Source organism: Ornithorhynchus anatinus, chromosome X1 (genome assembly GCF_004115215.2).
Source record: "Ornithorhynchus anatinus isolate Pmale09 chromosome X1, mOrnAna1.pri.v4, whole genome shotgun sequence".
Classification (NCBI taxonomy): domain Eukaryota; kingdom Metazoa; phylum Chordata; class Mammalia; order Monotremata; family Ornithorhynchidae; genus Ornithorhynchus; species Ornithorhynchus anatinus.
In genome coordinates this window covers 81784513-81805487 of record NC_041749.1, presented here as the reverse complement: position 1 = coordinate 81805487, position 20975 = coordinate 81784513, and the positions used below count along the sequence as shown (strand labels likewise).

The window sequence follows — 20975 nt, the reverse complement described above, 5'->3', positions numbered from 1 at the left end:
CAGATCTGTACTCAAGATCCTAGTTGCCTAAACCAAATCCTCTGCCACATTATTTATCAACTTCTAAAATCTTTTCTCTCTGTGCTTTGCTCAAGGAAATGTTTTCTCTCCTTGACAACCATCTAGATGTCAAGACTTTCCCTCTGGACTGAAGGCTTGTTGGGGGTAGGGGATGTGTCTGCTACTATGTTGTACTGTATTCTCCCAAGTGCTTAGTACAGTGCTCTGCATACAGTAAGTGCTCAAAAAATACAATTGATTGATTGATCCATCCTCCTACTTGGAAATGTTCCATCTGTTGCCATATATCCTCTCTGAAAGGATTCATTTAATTAGCTCAGCTTCTGAGATGTTTGGACACCAAAACTTGGCATAATTCAGCTTGAAGTTATATGATTCGGACTACCGGGCCTTAATCACAAACCAACAATAATAGAGTCACCGTGACGTGTTGGTAGTAAGGGTCCCATGCCAGATGGACATCTACAGAGGAAGACAACTAATAGCAAAAACAGTGGAAATATCCAAATGGAAAGGGGTTACAAGTATAGTGGATGTGTGTGTGTGCACACGTAAATGCACACAAGACTCCAGTCACGCTGCCAATCACAGTCCCTGACTCTGCCTAGAACACCTGGCAAGGCAATGTGCAGAGGGTAGGCAGACTCTGAAGACTTTCTCACAGCTCTGCCCTTCCCTTCCTACTTGGACCATGAGCCCCATGTGGGACAGGGACTGTATCTGCCCTAATGAACTTGCATCTACCCAAGCTCTTAGAAGAGTGCTGGATACACAGAAAGTGCTTAACACCCAAAAAACCAAGCAACCAAAAACTCATGATTGGCTTCAAGGTCTCCTACTCTTCCTATCTTATAGCTGCTCTCTTCACCCACTACTCCCCAGCTGACACTCTTCACTCCTCTCAATCTCACCTAATTGTACCTCACTATCTATTCTCCCATGCCTGTCCCTTCGTCTGCACCCTTTCCCCGGCCTGGATCTCTTTCTTTCTCACCAAATTGGATAAGCACAGCCCTCCCAACATTCAACGTCCTCATAAAATCCCACTTCCTCCAACAAGCCTTCCCTGATTATTCCCCAAAACCCTGAGTGATATCAACCAACCCCTAGCCCTTAGGAATCTATTAATATCCTTCCTCAGGACTTGTATCTATGTAAATCAATTATATATTATGAATACTCTTTTTGGCAACATCAACCAGAGGTATTTATTGAGGACTTGCTCTTTGCAGAGCACCGTACTAAGCACTTGGCAGAGTACAATACAGTTGGCAGGCCCAATCCCTGCCCACAAGGCACATACCTTTACAGTTGCCAAAGTGTAAGCTCCTTGTGGGCAGGGAACCTATCTTCTACTTGTGTAGTATAATTTCCCAAGAACTTAGTAAATGCACTGAATCCAGTGGGCACTCAATAAATTCCTTCAGTGAGAGTGGTCCATCTTCTTCTAGCTGTACCTAATGACTGCCCTAAAAACAGCTGCTGGCTCATCTGGCCATGAAGGATGGGGGAAGCCCCAGGGTGGAGAGGGTGGGGGGGAGTTATTTAGAACTAGGGATAAGAGGCAGCTAGTCTGGGGTGGGGCGACCCAGGGCTGGTAACATGAAATAACTGCGTATAGGACACCTGATGGAGAAGAAACTCTGAGGGGGAACCTTGGTTGGAAATTCACTTGGAGCTCTCTGGGGGGTTAGCGCTGGAGATGAATTTACTGGGTTTGGTCACCTCAGGATCCGGGGGGGCCTGGAGCTACTCAGGACTGAGAGGCCGGGGGCCACCTGAGCTCTCTTAGTACCCTTTCGCATTTTCCCATCCTTGCCCCATTTACCCATTCCTACACTGTCTTGAGATGATCTTCCGTGTAGGGTTGCTACGCAATGAATAGCGAAGAAGTCGGCAAAGGGAGGATGGCTGGTTGGACTTGTGGACCTAGATCAATTTCCACTCTGCAGACCCCGCTAACAGGGAATGGCCAAGGAAGGAAAAGACCACCATCTTAGATTCAAGCTTTGGCAATGGATCTAGGGGTACATTACTTGTTTGGATTTTGCTGCTGCAGCAGTCCAATAACCACTATCTCTGGTCAAATCAATACCTTCTAACATCCCTAAATTTTCTCCTCTATCTTCCTAACTTTCCCTTATGTTTTTATGGGCCATGGGGCCCATTAATATAGGCAAATCTGCAAACTTGGGGGATTTCATTGCACACTTCTACTTCTAGATCGTTGATGGAGATGTTAAACATACCGTACTCAGAGACCCTACTATTTACACTTCTCCAACCTGAAAAGTGCTTATTTACCTATAATTTGCTTTCCTTTTTTTTTTTTTTTTTTGCTAGTTTTCTACTCATGAGAATGTTCCTTCCAATCTTCTTTTTTAAAGCCTTTAGGTGGAATTTTGTTAAAGGACTTTAGGACAATCTATATATTTTATGTCCACTGGTCTCTCTTTATCCATGTTCACTGACCCTTTCAAAAACCTCCAGAAGATTAGTGAGGCGAGAATTCCCCTCACAGAAAACATGTTGTTTTAGGTTTTCCTAAGTGTTCATCAATCTTAACTTAATTGTTGGTTTTACTAATTTGCCAGGAAGCCAGTGAGATTTACCAGGTCCTTCCTAATCCCCAGGATCACCTCCAGAACCCTTTTTAAAGGCAGGAATTTGCCAGTCTTGTGGTACTTGTTCGTAACAGCATTCTGCAATTTAGCCTCTGACTTCCTTCGAAACTTGCTTTGCACTCAGTTATTGGTGCTCAAGTAGTCTGACTAGGATATTGCCGGCAGATTTATTGCCATTGTTCTTGTCTGTCCGTCTCCCCCGATTAGACTGTAAGCCTGTCAAACGGCAGGGACTGTCTCTATCTGTTGCCGACTTGTTCATTCCAAGTGCTTAGTACAGTGCTCTGCACATAGTAAGCGCTCAATAAATACTATTGAAATGCAGAGAAGCAGCGAAGCCTAGTGGAAAGAGCACAGGCCTGGGAGTCAGAGGACCTGGGTTCTAATCCTGGTTCTGCCACTTACCTGTTGTGTGACCTTGAGCTAGAGGCTTAACTGCTCTGTGACTCAGTTTCCCATCTGGAAAATGGGGATTTAATAGCCATTCTCCCCGCTATTTAAACTGTGAGCTCCTTGTGGGAGAGGGGACTGTGTCCAATCTACCTTGTATCTACCCCAGCACTTAGTATGGTACTCGGCACAAAGTAGGTGCTTAACCAATACCTCAATTATTAGCTGTTATTATTAGTTATTATCATTAGTGTGTAGAAGTTCTTGGTCCAGTGGCAGTCAGCAGAGTCTAGAATCTCCTCTCCGACTTCCAACCACTTCTCACACATGTTCCTTAACTCGATTTACACGTCATGAGGTAGGATTCCGAAAGTCTCTCGCCTGAATCATGAGGCATTGTTGGTGCAGTACTTGTTTTGCTGCAAAGTAGTCCTTTTTTAATCTCTAAATCATTCCCAAGGAACCAAACTTCAGTGACTTCACCCCGCTGTGGCCTACTTCTACAATGCTTAAAGTTTCCTTTTCAATATACAACTTCCAAACGTCGCCCCCCCTCCCTTCCTGAAGCCTTCTCAATTAAGTAAAATGAGTGGATTCCAGCCCATCAAAACTCAACCAGCACTGCCCTTCCTTCCTCATCAGACTAAGGGAGCAAAAAAAAAAAAAAAGAGCCGGTGAGTCAACATTAACCGTGCAGTCCCTACGGACAGAGCAATAGACCAGGTACTGCAGAATAACCCACCCTAGCCTGGTTTGTTGTCTTCAAAATGTAAACCTCCAAAGGACACGGACAATATTTTCACACCCCAAACAACTGACAGTAATGCCAGCCCAGGTTTGAGATGGAAAAAGACTCAAGTCATCGAAACAATTCATCCTCTGGTCAGCCTTTTCTAGGAACTGTACCCCCTATGCTGTTAAGGTGTCATTTGAAGTGCCCCCTTCCTCACAGCCAGCCTCCACCTCAGAACCAATTCCCCAACTGTTCCACCACCTCATCCTTCCCAATCCATTACAGGCACCCGGGAACCAGGCCCAGAATCGGGGGAGTGGAGCAGCAGGAAGCAGAGCAGGCGAGAAGAGGAGTTGCCCCTGTGGCTGCCCAGGATGGTAGCTTCCAAGAACTCATGCTTCCTAGGCTGTGGGACCACTCCTTAGCAGAAACTACAATTTATTTTTCAAACCATCATTATAACTGATTCATCGCCTCCTCATTCGGATACCGAATTGAATAGGCACAGAAGTAAAACTAACATCTTACTTATCTTACTATCTTTTATCTCACTGAGGTACCTTGATGGAGCAGTAAGAAACTCAAAGGTGTCCGGTAGCATGCCATGCTAATGACCCTGGACCCACAGGCCCAGGGCCTGTCAAAAATCAACAGGATCGAGAATAAATTTAGTGGAAAGAGCACAGGACTAGCTCTCAGGAAACCTGGGGTCGGATCTCGGTCCTGCCACTTGCTCACTGTGGGACATTCTGCAAGCTTGCCTCAATTTCCTCATCTGAAAAATGGGGATTTGATAACTGTTCTCCCTCCCCTTTAGGCTGAGAACCCCGTGTGGGGCAGGTACTGTGTCTGGTCTGATTATATTTTATCTACCCCAGCGCTTATCAAAGACTACAGTTATCATATGACCAAAAGCACTGATACATAATTCTTTATGTGGCTAAAATTCACAAACACGCATCGTGATGATGACACTTTTCACGATGCCTGGAAAAAAATTTCACAGCAGGGCAAAAATTTTGATAGTGATCACAAGCCTGGACTGGACGGTGCCTTTGGTCTACTTCTAAGGAGGCCAATATATGGCCTTCCACTGGAGCTACATTTTATGTTTACTGAAAAAGTTTCTATGTAAGCCAGTCAAGAAGAGAAATAAGTTCACAGTTTAGCATTCTGAAAAGTGATGCATTTTACCACTGATATAGCACTGGTGAATTCAGATTTTTTTTTTCATTAAAAATACTTTCTGTTGATTACTGGATAATCGAGGATTGTTACAACCGAAGAAACCATATTCAGTTTGGTTACAGGTGCTGTGGTTTAATTCTGCCTGCCCTTGCTTTTAAATCAGCTGGTCAATCAATGGTATTTATCGAGCATTTATTGTGTGCAGAGCACTGAACTAGGTGCTTGGGAGACTACACGTAGACACGATCCCTGCCCTCGAGGAGGTTGCACATTAGTGGCATTCTAAATAGCATTCATTAAACAGAGTTATTGCAGATGAAATGAGTCTGAATTTCATAGAGAGTGGGGGCTAAATCTCACCTGGGTTTAATATTGTATCAGATTCCCCTCAGGGCACACAGTCAGTCACTCCTTGAATAGTCAGGTAGCTTTCAGAGAGACCTAATAAGTCTTTCAGCTCCCCCAGAATTCAATTTCATTCAATAGTATTTATTGAGCGCACTCTATGTGCAGAGCACTGTACTAAGCGCTAGTGTACTGTAAGAGTGATGGCCTAAAAAAGTTAACAACACGCCTAGATGACCAGCACCGAAAAGCTCACAGACCCTGGGGAAGAGAGACCTCATTAAACCCTGTCAAAGTAAAAACTATTTAAAAAACAAAAACAAAACAAAAACCACCCAGCCTAGGACAGGAAGGCCAAAACGGTAGCACCTCCCTGCTCGTTCCTCATCCAGCAGGAAGACCTGAAGTTTTAAGGGGCTGCAAGAGCAAAGCGAAACTTACCGTCATCTAATGTAATGTCCTGGAGTCCGATGGTTTCAAAATTTAATTCCTGATCTTCCGGTTCAGGTTTAATGTTCAAAGTTGCTCCATCTGATGAAAACGGAGATGAATCGCACAGCCTGTGGCATACTAAGGACGAGGGTGCAGAAAGGCTTCCCAGTCCGGGACTGTGTGCTTGAGGGGAGTGTTGTCTAGAGTGAGTTACAGTGGTTGGAGATGGTGAGGAAACAGGTCCTGAGCTAGGAGACTGATAAGGCATAGGTTGGAGCTGAGGAGATGGTGGTCCAGACAGTGGGGAACAGACCAAGGGATGGGAAGCTGTCGGGGATGCTGACGTGGTAGGTCCGGGGTTTGAAGGGTGGTACGCACCTGGCTGCAACTGAGAGGGCACCTGCCCCACTGCCTGACTGGGGGAAGCGGAGGAGATGGGACCCGACCCCGCACTGGGGCACTGGTAGCCCATTGGCGGAAAATGAGGTGACGCCTGCTCTGAACAAGATGGAGGTCCTAGAGCATGCCTGGGTGCCGAGGTTGCTGTTGGCAACGGGCCTGGATTTGAAGGATGGTATTGTATGGGTGGCAGAGGCTGGCAGCCAAGGTTGATTAAGTGAGGTACTGCCGCATCCTGTTGAAATGAAATCGTATCGAATGCTGGATGAGAGGCAGTGTTAATGGGCAGACAAGCCTGTCCATTGTACATAACATTCGACTGCATTGGCTGGTAAGAAGACCCCACGGGGGGTGCGGCCGTTACTTGAAAAGCCTGGTGGACTACAACGGAAGGCATTATGTGGCATTCCTCCCCGGGACTGATGTTCCTACTCTGCATATGTGGCAGATGGGCTACGGGGGAGGTTATCATTGATGGATAGGGTGGCTGAATTGGACACACAAGGCTCCTAGGTGATGTAGACAGTAAATTATCGTGGGGGTTTCCCGATTCTGAAGGAGGCAGTTGAGTTCGGATGGGATGTAGGCCTCGGATGCCGCCATTCTGAGGCAAGGACAAAGAAGGAATTGGGGCTAAATCCATTTCTTCTCTGTGCTCTTGTTTCATTAAAACTGAAAAGAAGAAGTTGAAATAACTATTACTACACCCCCCAGTCGGTAGTATGTGGTTTAGTACAGCATATTTTTCATCACGGTTCCGCCCAAGCCCCGCCAACCGTCTCGCTGGGGGAGAAAGATCACGTTCGACAGTGTGCAGCAGGATTCCAGTCAGCTAGAGGGAATGATAGTAGTGATAATAGCGATGGCAGCAGCATCTACTGAGCACCTACTAGGTGCAATGCTCTGTACTAAGGGCTTGAAAAGTACCAAACAAGCAAGAGACACATTCCCTGCCCCCGAGGGGTTGACACTTGAATTCTGTACCACATAGCCATGTTTAGCCATTTAGACCGTGAGCCCGTTATTGGGCTGGGATTGTCTCTATCTGTTGCCCGACTGTGCATTCCAAGTGCTTAGTACAGTGTTCTGCACATAGTAAGCACTCAATAAATACGACTGAATGAATGTGGCACCCATCACACAATTCCAGATCCAGAGATTCCAGGGTACTTGGGGCTGCTCACTGAACACCCACCACCCGGTGTATAGCCCACTCCGGGAAGTCTGGGCCAAGCCTTCGCCAGCCTGGGAAATCTAGGAGGTGGCTAAAATGAAATAGGTTATGTGAATAAAAGTAACTCGGGTTTGGAAATAAACAGTTTTTTAAAAAGATTTTTATAACAACATTGAAACCCCGGGCTTTGAAAAAGAACCCAAACTGGAAGTTTGTGAAAATTGAACGCTTTTCATTCCCCTTTCAGAACCAAAGGATTTTTTTTTTCTAAATCAATTCCCAAATATTGGGATGCAAAGAGACAGGACAAATGGTGCCCCAGACATTATCACCTGGGATCATAAACCTATTTCTGGGCTCAGACTGGGGCTGGTAGCTGGGGTGGGGTGGAGGGCGCACGGTTTAAGAAGCAGTAAAGAGCAGTACTTCTTGCCAGCGTGGTGTTATCACTTCTTAAACTGCTCTCCCTCGCCTCTCAGCAACTGAATCCGGGGCCTCTTACTTTTGGAGGTCCTATGATGGATGATTTTTTGACCACTGGTCTCTGGTGACTGCCCACTTTGGGCGCCCTTAAATCTGGCTCTATGAGTAATTTTAATAAAGTGGTGAATGAGTATACATTAGCTTCTCAATAAATCCTAATAAAAAGGAAATGAATGAAACAAGAATATCAACTGTTATATAAGAAGATTTAAATGCCCTCTTGAGGCATGAGTTTCCTGAATTTTACTTTAGTCTGCATTCTTAAAGCCATGTGGAGCTGGCAGAAAAAGGCTGATTTCATTTAGCAGTTAGCCACCGCCTATTATCAAAACTGAAGCACTATGAACCGTACAGAGGGTCGGTAGGTGTGGCGGGACAATAAGCTAAAATACACACGATGCTGCCGACCGAGATCTTATCCGCCTGCTGGTGTGGGTGTAAAGCCTGACGTATGGCTAGCAATCCATTCCACACTGGGGATTTGTCAAAGACAGCGCTGTGCCAGGTTGATGTGTTTGCTATTTTCAGTGCCTGTCACTGATTTCAAATTTGTTTCTTGATATGCTGATCTTCTTTAAGCCTCTGATCAACTAAAGCAGGTCTCTTCCTGATTGCTGCCGTCTAGACTGTAAGCTCATTGCGGCCAGGGAGTTTAGCGCATAGTAAGCGCTTAATAAATACCAAAATTATTATTATTATTACCAACTCTGTTATGCTATAGTCTTCCGAGCGCTTAGTGCAATGCTCTGCACACAGTAAGTGCTCAATAAATATGATCGATCGAGGTGGTCCGTCTACGTGATCCTAAGACAGGCCAAGAGCATGGTGCTATAGGTGATTACTCTTCCCCTTGGCCAGACCCAGCTTTCTGATAAAGGGAGAGGGGAGGGAGCCATTCTGGCTCACAGAGGGGATCAGGTGGGGGTGAGGTGCTAAAGAGACTCATTCCCATCAACACAAGAGAAGCAGCGTGGCCTAGTGGATAGAGCACGGGCCTGCGAGTCAGAAAGACCTGGGTTCTAATCCCAGATTCGTCACTTGTCTGCTGTGCGGCCTTGGGCAAGCCACTTAATTTCTCTGTGCCTGTTACCTCATCTGTAAAATGGGGATCAATAGGGGAGGCCCCATGTGGGACATGGACAGTGCCCAGCCTGACTAGCTTGTAGCTATCCCAGCGTTTAGTACAGTGCCTGAAACACAGTAAGCACCTAATGAATATCATTTAAAAATTAGCATAGGAATACTGATTCCTGGCCATACACTTTGTGCCTGTCTTATTAAGCAAATACCAAAGAACCGCAGCTTGTATTACCAGCCCATGAGTGGTAACCGTTTTTCTCCAGCCTATATTTGGACCCCGGCAGTTGAGACCATCAAGTTTTCTCAAGGAAAGCCCTTAAAATCATCTCCCTACTTTAATCCCTTCGGGATGATTCTTTGGCTGCGAGGCTACTCAGACACCGCTCTGGTACTCTTTCCCCTCCACCCTTTACAGATCAAGGGCTAGGATGATGGGAAGGGAATCCTGGCAGCAATGGCTGCAACACACCACAAGCAGATGTCAGTGCCTCTGATAATTACAAGGTCTCCAGTCCCTTCTCCCCACTTAGATTCATAGATTGTGAGCGCTCTGAGGCACAGGGGCCATGTCTAGTTCCAATCAATCATATTTATTTATTTTATAGTATTTGTTAAGCACTTAGGCACTGTAATAATAATAATAATGTTGGTATTTGTTAAGCGCTTACTATGTGCACTGTTCTAAGCGCTGGGGGATTCAAGGTGATCAGGTTGTCCCACATGAGGCTCACAGTTTTAATCCCCATTTAACAGATGAGGTAACTGAGGCACAGAGAAGTTAAGTGACTTGCCCAAAGCCACACAGCTGGCAAGCGGTGGAGCTGGGATTAGAACCCATGACCTCTGACTCCCAAGCCCGGGGTCTTTCCACTGAGCCACGCTGCTTCTCGCTGCTTCTGTACTAAGCTGGGATAGATCCAAGATCGTCAGGTTGGCCAGAGTCCATGTCCCACGTGGGGTTCACAGCTTTAATCCCCATTTTACAGATGAAGAAACTGAAGCCCAGGGAAGTTAAGTGACTTGCCCAAGCTCACACAGCAGATAGGTGGCAGAGTCAGGATTAGAACCCAGGTCCTCTGACTCTCAAACCCATGCTCTTTTCTGTGCAGAGCACTGTACTACGTATTTGGAAGTGCACACGTTCCCCACCCACAATGGCTCCACCTCTGTATTATCTTCCAATGTGCTCTGTACACAGTAAGCGCTTCATAAATACATTGCTGCTGCCGATGCTATTACGACGACGACTAGGATATCTTGCCCATTCCCTTATCAAAGCTAAACTTTTACTTGTTGCTGGAGGTGAGCATGTGCCTAACAACAAGGAAGAGCTGGGGTATGAAACCAATTTACATCCAGTCCTCTGAACATCTTTAACCATAGGGTAGATTATCGTCTGAATTGGATAGCGTAAGGGCCGTCGGGTCTGAAAGAATGGCGATAGAACAGATGGTATCTTAAGATCCCTCCCCACCCTAGGATTCTATAACAAGTATATCGAAAATGATATTCACCCTTTACTAATTGGACTGGGCCCTAAATCTAAAATGGTGAGAGGTTAGAATGATGATGTTAGTATTTGTTAAGCGCTTACTATGTGCAGAGCACTTTTCTAAGCGCTGGGGTAGATACAGGGTAATCAGGTGTTCCCAAGTGAGGCTCACAGTTAATCCCCCTTTTACAGATGAGGTAACTGAGGCACCGAGAAGTGAAGTGACTTGCCCACAGTCACACAGCTGACAAGTGGTTAGAAGAAAGCTTTGGAGATAAGCCTAAGTCTATGAAATTCACAAAGCTTGCTAATTGGTGGGAATGAAAAACCAACAATATTTATTGAGCACCTGCAATAACAATAATTGCAGTATCTAAGCACTTGAGGAGATTCACTCAGATCAGACACGGTTCCTGTCCCACTTGAGGCTTGCAGTCTAAGAAGGAGGGAGAATGCCTTTTTAATCTCCATTTTTATAGATGAGGAAACGGAGACACAGAGAAATTAAATGAGTTGCCCCTAATCACCCCACAAGCCAGTAGTGGCAGAGCCGGGATTAGAACGCAGGTCTCTTGACTCCTAGGTCCACGTTCTTCCCGATGCAGAGGGCTAGACTAAGAGGCTGGGAGAGTACTAGAGAGGGAGTAACATGATCCCTGCCCTCAACCATCTGGGGGGGGCGGCGGGCGGAGGGGTGACATAAATTAAAATAATTTCTAGATAGGAGGAGGAAGGAAAAGGAGATGTGTCTGTTGTATTGTTATCTTCTTCTCCCCCAAACACTTAGTAAAGTGCTCTTCACCCAGTAAGCGCTCGATAAATATGACAGGCTGAGATGATGTGATCCGCTAAAAAAAAAAGTGTCTAACGTGAGTTCAGCATAGCTGTTCACAATGCTTCCGACCCTATCTTATTCTCTTGGGAGACGTTAAAAGCCACGTCTCAGAAATACTGCTCAAGTTCTACTGTGTTGAAATATCTTAGGACATGTGCAAAAATTGTGTGGGAGGACTAGGGACCCAGGCCGGGGTTGATATCCAGGTGGGAGAGAACGTGGCATCCAACAGTCTGTGTGTAAGCTACAAAACAGCCTGGGGAGCGGAAGATGTGCGATTCAGAGCCAATCCCTGCCTGCTGCCAAACTCACCCCTGACCCTGTGAGAAAGTCCGGAGCAGAGCCGACCCCAGGCTGCAACTCACCTCCTGGCTTCCCGAGCTTCACTCACTGCTTCTTTCCGGCAGGGAGAAAGCCCCAGTGCCGGTTGCAGGGATTGAGCACTGCAGGGGCCAGAGTCACAGGGTGGGGAGCGGAATTGCTGCTTAGGGGCAGGGAGGGTCTAGGACCTTATAGTCTTATGGTCATTTCCGTAAGGATGGGGAGAACAGAGGACGTGGGTGGGGATCCAGGGAAGATCAGTAGGAAGCAAAAATAGGACCCCCGTGGCAACAGCGATAATAATAATAATAATGTTGGTATTTGTTAAGCGCTTACTATGTGCAGAGCACTGTTCTAAGCGCTGGGGTAGATATAGGGTAATCAGGTCGTCCCACGTGAGGCTCTCACAGTTAATCCCCATTTTACAGACGAGGTAACTGAGGCACAGAGAAGTTAAGTGACTTGTCCAAAGTCACACAGCTGACAAGTGGCAGAGCCGGGAGTCGAACCCATGACCTCTCACTCCAAAGCCCAGGCTCTTTCCACTGCGCCACGCTGCTTCCCATCATCTCGGTTGCTGATCTGAAGAGGAAGACTATTGCTGCTGATATCCCGCTCTGTTTCCCGGGCACTGGGGGTATGATGAAGAAGCCTGGAAAATTCCTGGTGTAGGCTATTTTTCACATGAGGTACGTGGCATCACACACTTCTAACTGCGTGACTAAAATCCCCAGCACGCTATTCTATATGGCAGTTCCTCTCTAATGCCGACAGATGTGTTCTTGAGAACTCGTTATTAGCCAAGTCAGCATTTGTGAACTATTGTTCCAGTGGGAAATAGATCATAAAGCCAGGGAGAGAGGCAGGAAAGAAAGAGGCAGCTGAGAACCGAGCGAACTGGACGGCTGATGAGATGGACAGCCGACAGCCATTCCCGGAGGGCTCAGAGCGGCCCAGGCAGGAGGAGGGAAGTGCGGAAGGCACCGAGAGCAGACGGGGTTGTGGGTTAAAGAGAGGCGGTGGCATAGGCAGGGCACTGTGCGACGCTGAACCTGGCAGAGGAAGCTGAGGCAACTAGGGAAGAATGGGGGAGGCATTCAGCCTCTGGGATGGGGCAGCTGGGGCTGAGCTCCTTCCCAAACCCAGAGAAATTTTTAATGGTGCCCAGACCAGCATGGTCAGTTTATCAGTTGAGAAGCAGCGCGGCGCAGTGGAAAGAGCCTGGGCTTTGGAGTCAGAGGTCATGAGTTCGAATCCCAGCTCTGCCACTTGTCAGCTGTGTGACTGTGGGCAAGTCACTTAACTTCTCTGTGCCTCAGTTCCCTCATCTGTAAAATGGGGATGAAGACTGTGAGCCCCACGTGGGACAACCTGATTCCCCTGTCTACCCCAGTGCTTAGAACAGTGCTCTGCACATAGCAAGCACTTAACAAATACCAACATTATTATTACTATTATTATTATCTACCCTACCTGCCCAGCATTACCACCTGTCTGCCAGGTGAACTGTTCCCAGAGGTTCATTCCTCCACTAGTATTAAGCTCCTTGAAGGTAACTACTGAACTCTCCCAAATGCTGAGCGACGGGCTCCGTGCACAGTAGGCAGCCAATGAATACTACTGATTGAGAAGCAGCATAGAGTAGTGGATAGAGCCCAGGTCTGGGAAGCAGAAGGTCGTGGGGTCTAATCCTGGCTCTGCCACTTGTCTGCTGTGTGACCTTGGGCAAGTCACCTCACTTCTCTAGACCTCCGTGACCTCATCTGTAAAATGGTGATTGAGACTGTGAACCCCACGTGGGACAGGGGACTGTGTCCGACTCGATTTGCTCGTATCCCCCCCCAGCGCTTAGTACACTGCCTGGCACATAGTAAGCACTTAACAAATCCCATCATTATTATTGACTGATTCACTTAAGAATCCTCAATATTTGCACTTTTTTGTGTTAAAAATCCATTTTTCCGAGTGAAACTGATGAGAGGGGGACAAGTTTTTGCAAGATACCACTGTACTGGCCAAGTATTCAACCCACGTAATGGTTTCATGCTGATCTGGCTTTTGTACCTTGCTCGGCAGTGCTCCAAATATGAATCAGTGTGTTCCACAAGCGACTGAACGCACACAGCAATGCTGACACTTGGATGACTTAGTAGCATTCAACCTCTAATGCTTTGGGGTTCTGAACAACTGTATCTAAAGAAAATTATAAGCCAAAAAAACCTAGATTTGGACTGTTGCTCAAGTAACTCAAGGGCAGTTCCTGGTGGAGAAATGAAGGCGTGGAACCTACTACTGTACTCTGGCATGAGAAATGAAGCGACCAGGCAGCAAAGTCTCCCCAAACACTGCAAGGACAGCCCCCTAACACTCCTTGCAGACCCTAATTGGAAATGAGGGGGACTAGAGATCAAGTTCCAGCCACTGCCGAACTGTGGGTTAACGCCCAACCGCTCTGTCCCCGATTCCTCTATTCAAAAAATGGGAGTAATAATTGGACCCATCCAATAATTGGGAAGCAGCAAGGCCTACTGGAAAAAGCAAGGGCCTGGGAGTCAAAGAACCTGGGCTCTAACTGCAGTTCTGCCAGTTATCTGCTGTGTGACCTTGGGCAAATCACTTCACTTTCATTCATTCATTCAATAGTATTTATTGAGTGCTTACTATGTGCAGAGCACTGTACTAAGCGCTTAGAATGTACAAATCGGCAACAGATAGAGACAGTCCCGCCCACTGACGGGCTTACAGGGGAGACAGACTGACAAAAACAATAGCAATAAATAGAATCAAGGGGATGAACATCCCCCTGGGCTTCAGTTTCTTCACCTATAAAATGGGAATTAAATCCCACTCCTTCCTACTTAGACGGTGGGCCTCATGTGAGACAGGGACTGTGTCCAACCTGATTATCTTTTTACCAACCCAGTGCTTAGTACAGTGCTTGGCACACAGTAAGCACTTAACAAGTATCACAATTATGAATTATTATTGTACCAATGGAATAGTGTGAAAATTTAAATTGCTCTAGGCTGGTTTTGAGATTTTTGTTGGAAAGATACCCAATAAGGCACTAGGTACCTGTGGTATCACTGAATGAATGAATGAAGATCGATTGGGAATGGTAACGGTAATATTGAAGCAGCGTGGCTCAGTGGAAAAAGCACAGGCTTGGGAGTCAGAGGATGTGGTTTCTAATCCCGGCTCCGCCACTTGTCTTCTGTGTGACCTTGGGCAAGCCACTTAACTTCTCTGTGCCTCAGTTACCTCATGTGTAAAATGGGGATTAAGTCTGTGAGTCCCATGTGGGACAACCTGATTACCTTGTATTCATTCATTCAATAGTATTTATTGAGCGCTTACTATGTGCAGAGCAGTGTACTAAGCTCTTGGAATGTAGAGAAGTAGCGTGGCTCAGTGGAAAGAGACCGGGCTTGGGAGTCAGGGGTCATGGGTTCAAATTCCGACTCTGCCACTTGTCAGTTGTGTGACTGTAGGCAAGACACAGCTTCTGTGTGCCTCAGTTACCCCATCTGTAAAATGGGGATTAAGACTGTGAGCTTCACGTGGGACAACCTGATTACCCTGTATCTACCCCAGCACTTAGAACAGTGCTCTGCACATAGTAAGCGCTTAACAAACACCAACATTATTTTATTATTACTATTATTATTACAAATCGGCAACAGATAGAGACAGTCCCTGCCCACTGACGGGCTTACAGTCTAATCTACCCCAGCGCTTAGAAAAGTGCTTGGCACAAAGTAAGTGCTTACCAAATACCATAATTATTATTATCGTTATTAATAAGATCATCAATGAACAGTTCCCCTTTAGCAGTAACAACAAGCGGGGTCATTACTCCCTCCGAAGGGTGGATTTTCCTCAACTCAATTATTCGGCTGTACCAGAGAAGGTATCGGCTACCAATTGCAATTCTGGCTGTGAGGTGTCTAGCAAATGGCTCTGTTGTGCTGCTTCAAATATAGTGTAACAAAATCCTTGCCAGAGATAACATAAGCAGCTGCTAAACTGACAGCCAAACTGAACTGCCCCCAATGGCCTACCCCTACACCACGTAGAGTCTGCAGAGCTGGTATTTCTCGCTCCACCATATGTGGTGTGCCGAAGGGGGAAAAAAACCAAAAAACCCCAAAAAACAGGGAACAGAAAAGAAGGAAGTCACGGTCAAAGTGAATTATTGAAAAACTCATACAGAAGTTTGAAATGACTCAAAAGGCAGAAGAGCATAAAAAGAAAAAGTCAGCAATGGATAGAAAGTTGATTGGAAACCAAAGGACTCTCAACGCTGAAGTAGTATGCAGTTGAGAATTAAAAGCAAGTATCTGTCACTAACGGAACTCAAAAGGCAGGTAGTTCAGAAGCACTTAGACAGGTTACAGAATCTTTCAATGTCATAACTGATTTCAAGCTCACTGACAATTCACTTCAACATATACCACGTGATCTTTGAAAGAAAAGCACTCTAATAAGGTGGTTGGTGTCACGGCCATTTCTTCCTTCTATTATTCTCCTTCATTTAAAGATGCAGACACATAATTGGAACTTAGTGCACAAATGGTCCATGATGGAAAAGTTTTTATGCTTACAGATCACTAAATTTTACGTTGAACAAAATCTTCGAATAAAATATCTTCTTCTAATTTCAGACCCAGTACCCTATAGTCTTCTCTGAAGAATTTGTGCTATAACATTCATTGAGCATTTTTATTCAAGAAGAATCAACATTTAGCCCCCAGTCTGCCTCATAATGAGCAATTTCAGTAATAATAACTGTCTGTACCTGGTGTGTAAGTAAAACGTTGAGACTGACTTTTTTTCCTCTTGCCATTGCAAAGATAAAACTGCACCTGGACTGCAGCTGTAACTGTTTTGTTATGGTATGGAGGAACTTCAAGGACAATGTTAGCCTAGATGAAAATTGAAACAAGATAGTATTACACATACAACTAAAAATGAAATGCACCTGTTAAATGCAGCCCCACAAATGAGGCTTGACTAACTACAATGCAATAAATTCAAGAAAGGTAAAACACTGAGGATAAATTATCAAGCACATCTCAGATAGAGATGTAAATTATTAGAATATTGTAGCCATCCCAAATAATGGCGAGGTAAGATTACTAAAACATAGACATACAATTTCAACCATGTTGGACAGCAAAGTTTTCTTATAGTTTGCATTTTTGAAGTAAAACATCAATTTAGATCAGTGGTGTTAATAGAGCTGGAGCAGAAGCAGAGACACCATGTCATATAAGCTAATTTCTTAGGGAGATTTTTATGGTATGAATTACTTCTCTGCCAATACTTTCACATTAACTCTCTCCTACTCTTTATCCTTGCTTAATACAGGAAAAAGTTTAATGATTTTTTTCCAAAAACAGCATATTTTAGGCCAATTTTCGATTAGACATTTCAAGGTGGCAAAGTAAAACAAACTGTATCCAAAAACTCACCACTGATTTACATTACCGCATCTTAAAACAATTTCATAAAAATGAATTATACGTTCCTGTTTAAAAACATAAAAAAAAAACTAGAGAAAGAAAATTAAATTTCTCACCCCTTGACACTTTTCCCTAATTATTTTCCCTTCTACCTCCCACTGAGGTCGTCCATCTGTTGAGAGAAATTATTACATTTACTAATAATTCAAGTCAGAAAGCAAGCATTTGCTCCTTTTCTGGTTAAACCGTATATTATCACAAGGACAAAAGATACAAAACGTATATTTTAAAAAGACTTGTAATTTTAAATACTTTCTTATAGACATTGTTTTAGGGAGTCACTCAACACACCAAAGCACCTTAGATCATTTCATTTTTTACCAAATCCTACAAGTCACTCCCTGCGGGTACATTAATGCAGCAACTCTTTCAGAGCCCTAGTAAATTTAGTGAGTTATTACTCCCATCCACTAACAGTTCTATGCTGACTTGAAACAGTTACTGCATTTCCTGAAGTACCTGTCTTACACCGAGGCCATCGCCTACACAAAATTAATGTTTCAAGAGCACTATTTTGGAGGCAAAACCCTTCTTGGTCCCTGGTTCTTCCTATTATTTAGTGAAAAGCAACAAATTAGAAGGGTTTTGCACCAAAAAAAAACTAGATGACCCCGGGAGTGAGTTGGAAGGCTGTTCCCAAAGGCTTATCAACTTGAACAGGGGATCCTGAAGACGGCTACCTTAGCCCTGGGGGGCCCCTTGAGTACAAGTTAAAACAATCCCATAATTCCATCCCAAGGGAATGAAGGAAAACATTCTACGGGAATGAGCAGCAGCTATGGGAAGCCATTCTTCCATACATTCCTCAGCCCATTAGCCCGGCACCCCATTTCTCGCAGTAGCAACAGAATTTATTAAGTGCTTACTGTGTGCAGAGCACAGTAGTATATGCCGAGAGAGGATACATGAGTGGGAAATAGCAGAGTCCCTGTCCCTTGCGGGGCTTCACAACCTAAGATAGGATCAGTTTTGCTGACTAAAAGTGATTCCAGGGACTCAAGAAATGGAGATGCAAACTCCTCAGCACCCTTTCCATCAATCAATTGTATTGATTTAGCACTTTCAGTCCCTAGACTTTAAGCTCACTGTGGGCAGGGACCGTATCTACCAATTCTGTTGTATCGTACCCTACCAAGTGCTTAGTACAGTGCCCTGCACAAAGTAAGTGCTCAATAAATGCCACTGAATGATTACTGTGTGCAGAGCTCTGTACTAAGCACTTGGGAAATTACACGGGGAGCCCCACATGGGACACAGACTGTGTCCAACCCAATTTGCTTGTATCCACTCCAGGGTTTTTGTACAGTGCCTGGCACATAGTAAGTACTTGACAAAAACGGCTATTATTAATACGACAGCATTGATAGACATGTTCCCTGCCCACAAGAACCTCAAAGTCTAGTCTTCCTTTCCCCTTCCGCCCAGGCCTGAGTGATCACAGGGCTATAGGTAGATTGGGTGGGGGGGGGGGTCTCCAGGCTGCACCCAAGCCTTTTTCAATACTGTGGTACTTGGGAACCAGCATCACAGTTCTCTGATTTATTTTTTTTTGGTAGCTTTATAAGGTCAGAACTGAAAAGGTCTGAGAAACCGTGTTTGTTGGCACCCTCACGCTGGGAGCCCGTGAGAAATAATAATAATAATGTTGGTATTTGTTAAGTGCTTACCATGTGCCAAGCACTGTTCTAAGCGTTGGGGTAGATACAAGGTCATCAGGTTATGCCAAGTGGGGCTCACAGTCTTAATCCCCATTTTTCAGATGAAGTCACTGAGGCCCAGAGAAGTTAAATGACTTGCCCAAAGTCACACAGCTGACAAGTGGCAGAGCTGGGATTAGAACCCACGACCTCTGGCTCCCAAGCCCGGGCTCCTTCCACTAAGCCACGATGTGGGGCCTACCAAGTTCCCTTTGAGGGTCTCTGAAGGGAGGACGGCCCTCTCTAGGTCACCTACATTGTTCTTACACGGTCCCTGCCGCTTCATTAGGTTGCTTGGAACACCTCTGACTGCTTACGCACGGCAAATCGGACATGCCGTGAGAAAAAACACACTGGGTTGTAAGATCCTCGACGGCAGTTATCTTGTTTACTAGCTCTACTGCCCTCTTCCAAGCGCTGAGTCCATAGCTCTGCAAACAGTAAGCTTTCAGAAAATACCACTGCTTCATTTATTAATATCCCAGTACTTCAAAACTGGACAGATTCCCCAAAAGGCAACAATAAATCCTAAATTATCCAAAAAGGGTTTGGCTGTGCTGGTAGTTTTATTTATTTATAATGATGCTACCGATGCCTGTTCACTTATTTTGATGTCTCCCCCCTTCTAGACTGTGAACCCACTGTGGACAGGGAATGTCTCTCTCTGTTGATGAATTGTACTTTCCCCACTTAGTACAGTGCTCTGCACATAGTAGGTGCTAAATAAATATGATTGAAAGAATTAATAGTAATAATGCTCAAATCCCTACTGTATGCAATACACTGTACAAGCACTGGCAATCTTTATGCGGCGTTGTTAGGCGTGTGTGTGTGTTGGGGGAGTGGACAGGGAGGGTAGAAAGGGTATTTTTTATTTAAAATGCATTCATCTATTTGTTCTAGCTCAATGAGTTACATTTATTGTTTGAAAAGCAAAGAAGAATAACATTTTCTGGATTAATAAAATTCTGAGTTTTGTACTTTTATTGACATACAACAAAAATAGTTATAATAGTATGGTACTTGTTAAGCACTACAGGCCAAATACTTGGGTAGATACCAAATAGTCAGTTTGCCTTGATTAAATATTTCTTTCTGAAATTCCCTAAGCAAATTTCACTAAATAAGCATTTATTTGCATAACAGGAAAAGTTAAACCATATTCTTGTATAGATTAGGGAAATAAAGCTTATTTTCTTATACAGATTTGTTTATAGAACTAAGTTTTCACTTTCAATATATTAACCAAAATTTAAGGTGACCTTTATACACTGTCCACAAAATAGTACTTACATTTCCATCACTGACAATGTTTTAAATAACTGTAGAGTAAATAAACATTTTATTGCTAAGATTCTCTTGTTTTATTTTAGAAAGCAGGGTGGCCTTCTGAAAAAAGCATGGGCCTGGGAGTCAGAGGACCTGGAATCTAATCCTGGTTCTGCCACTTGCTTGCTGTGTGATTTTGGGCAAGCCACTTGACTCCTCTGTGCCTCAGTTGTAAAATGGGGATTAAATACCTGTTCTCCCTCCCACTTAGACTGTGAGTCCCATTTGGTAAAGGGCATCAATCATATTTATTGAGCGCTTACTATGTGCAGAGGAATGCGTCTGACCTGATCACCGTGATTCTATGCCAGCGTTTAATACAGTGTTTGGCGTATAGTAAGCACTTAACAAATATCACCATTATCATCATTGTCACCTCCATTAAAGCTCTGAAGAGCTTCTCCATGCAATAACCACATTGCAGTAAGGAAAATGCAAGGGAAGGGGAAAAGGAGAAAACAAAATAAGTTGAAAAATGCACAGGAAGCCCAAAATAAACAAAGGTATTTATAGAACTAATTGAAACCTATACAATTATTTTTGAGACCCCCAAAAAAGCACGGAAATTAGGATTTCAGGAATTAAAACCAAATGGAAAACAAACAATGTGTAATTTAAAAACATGATGGAGTTATATTTTCACTTTGAAATCACATGAGAAAACTGCATTGTTTCCCTGCTTTCCCACGGGATTTTGCTATACTATGGAAACAAATGTGAAACAATCTTGGACAGGGCACGTAATCGCCTGGTATATTTCTTTTCTCCCATTTAACCATAAACTTAAAGCATCCTGTTTGTAAGTGACAGGGTCTGAAGAACCCAGGACTGATAGGTTAAGACAGCTTTTGAAGAAGAAACTATAGACCTTAATTATTTGTGGTAAGGGGCCTATGAACCCTCAATT

The 20975-nt window shown here is 44.6% G+C and overlaps 1 protein-coding gene across 3 annotated transcripts in view; it reads right to left on the bottom strand.

Moving 5' to 3' along the window:
* NFATC3 (nuclear factor of activated T cells 3) overlaps window positions 1–20975 on the bottom strand; it is a 196411-nt gene that overhangs the window by 28218 nt on the left and 147218 nt on the right. For all 3 annotated transcript variants that reach the window (XM_029050383.2, XM_029050384.2, XM_029050385.2), the window contains exons 7-9: window positions 17099–17154; window positions 16316–16442; window positions 5743–6804 (exon numbers count right to left, since the gene is read on the bottom strand). In XM_029050383.2, the coding sequence (XP_028906216.1) occupies window positions 5743–6804; window positions 16316–16442; window positions 17099–17154 (1245 nt within the window). The remainder of the gene's footprint in view (window positions 1–5742; window positions 6805–16315; window positions 16443–17098; window positions 17155–20975) is intronic.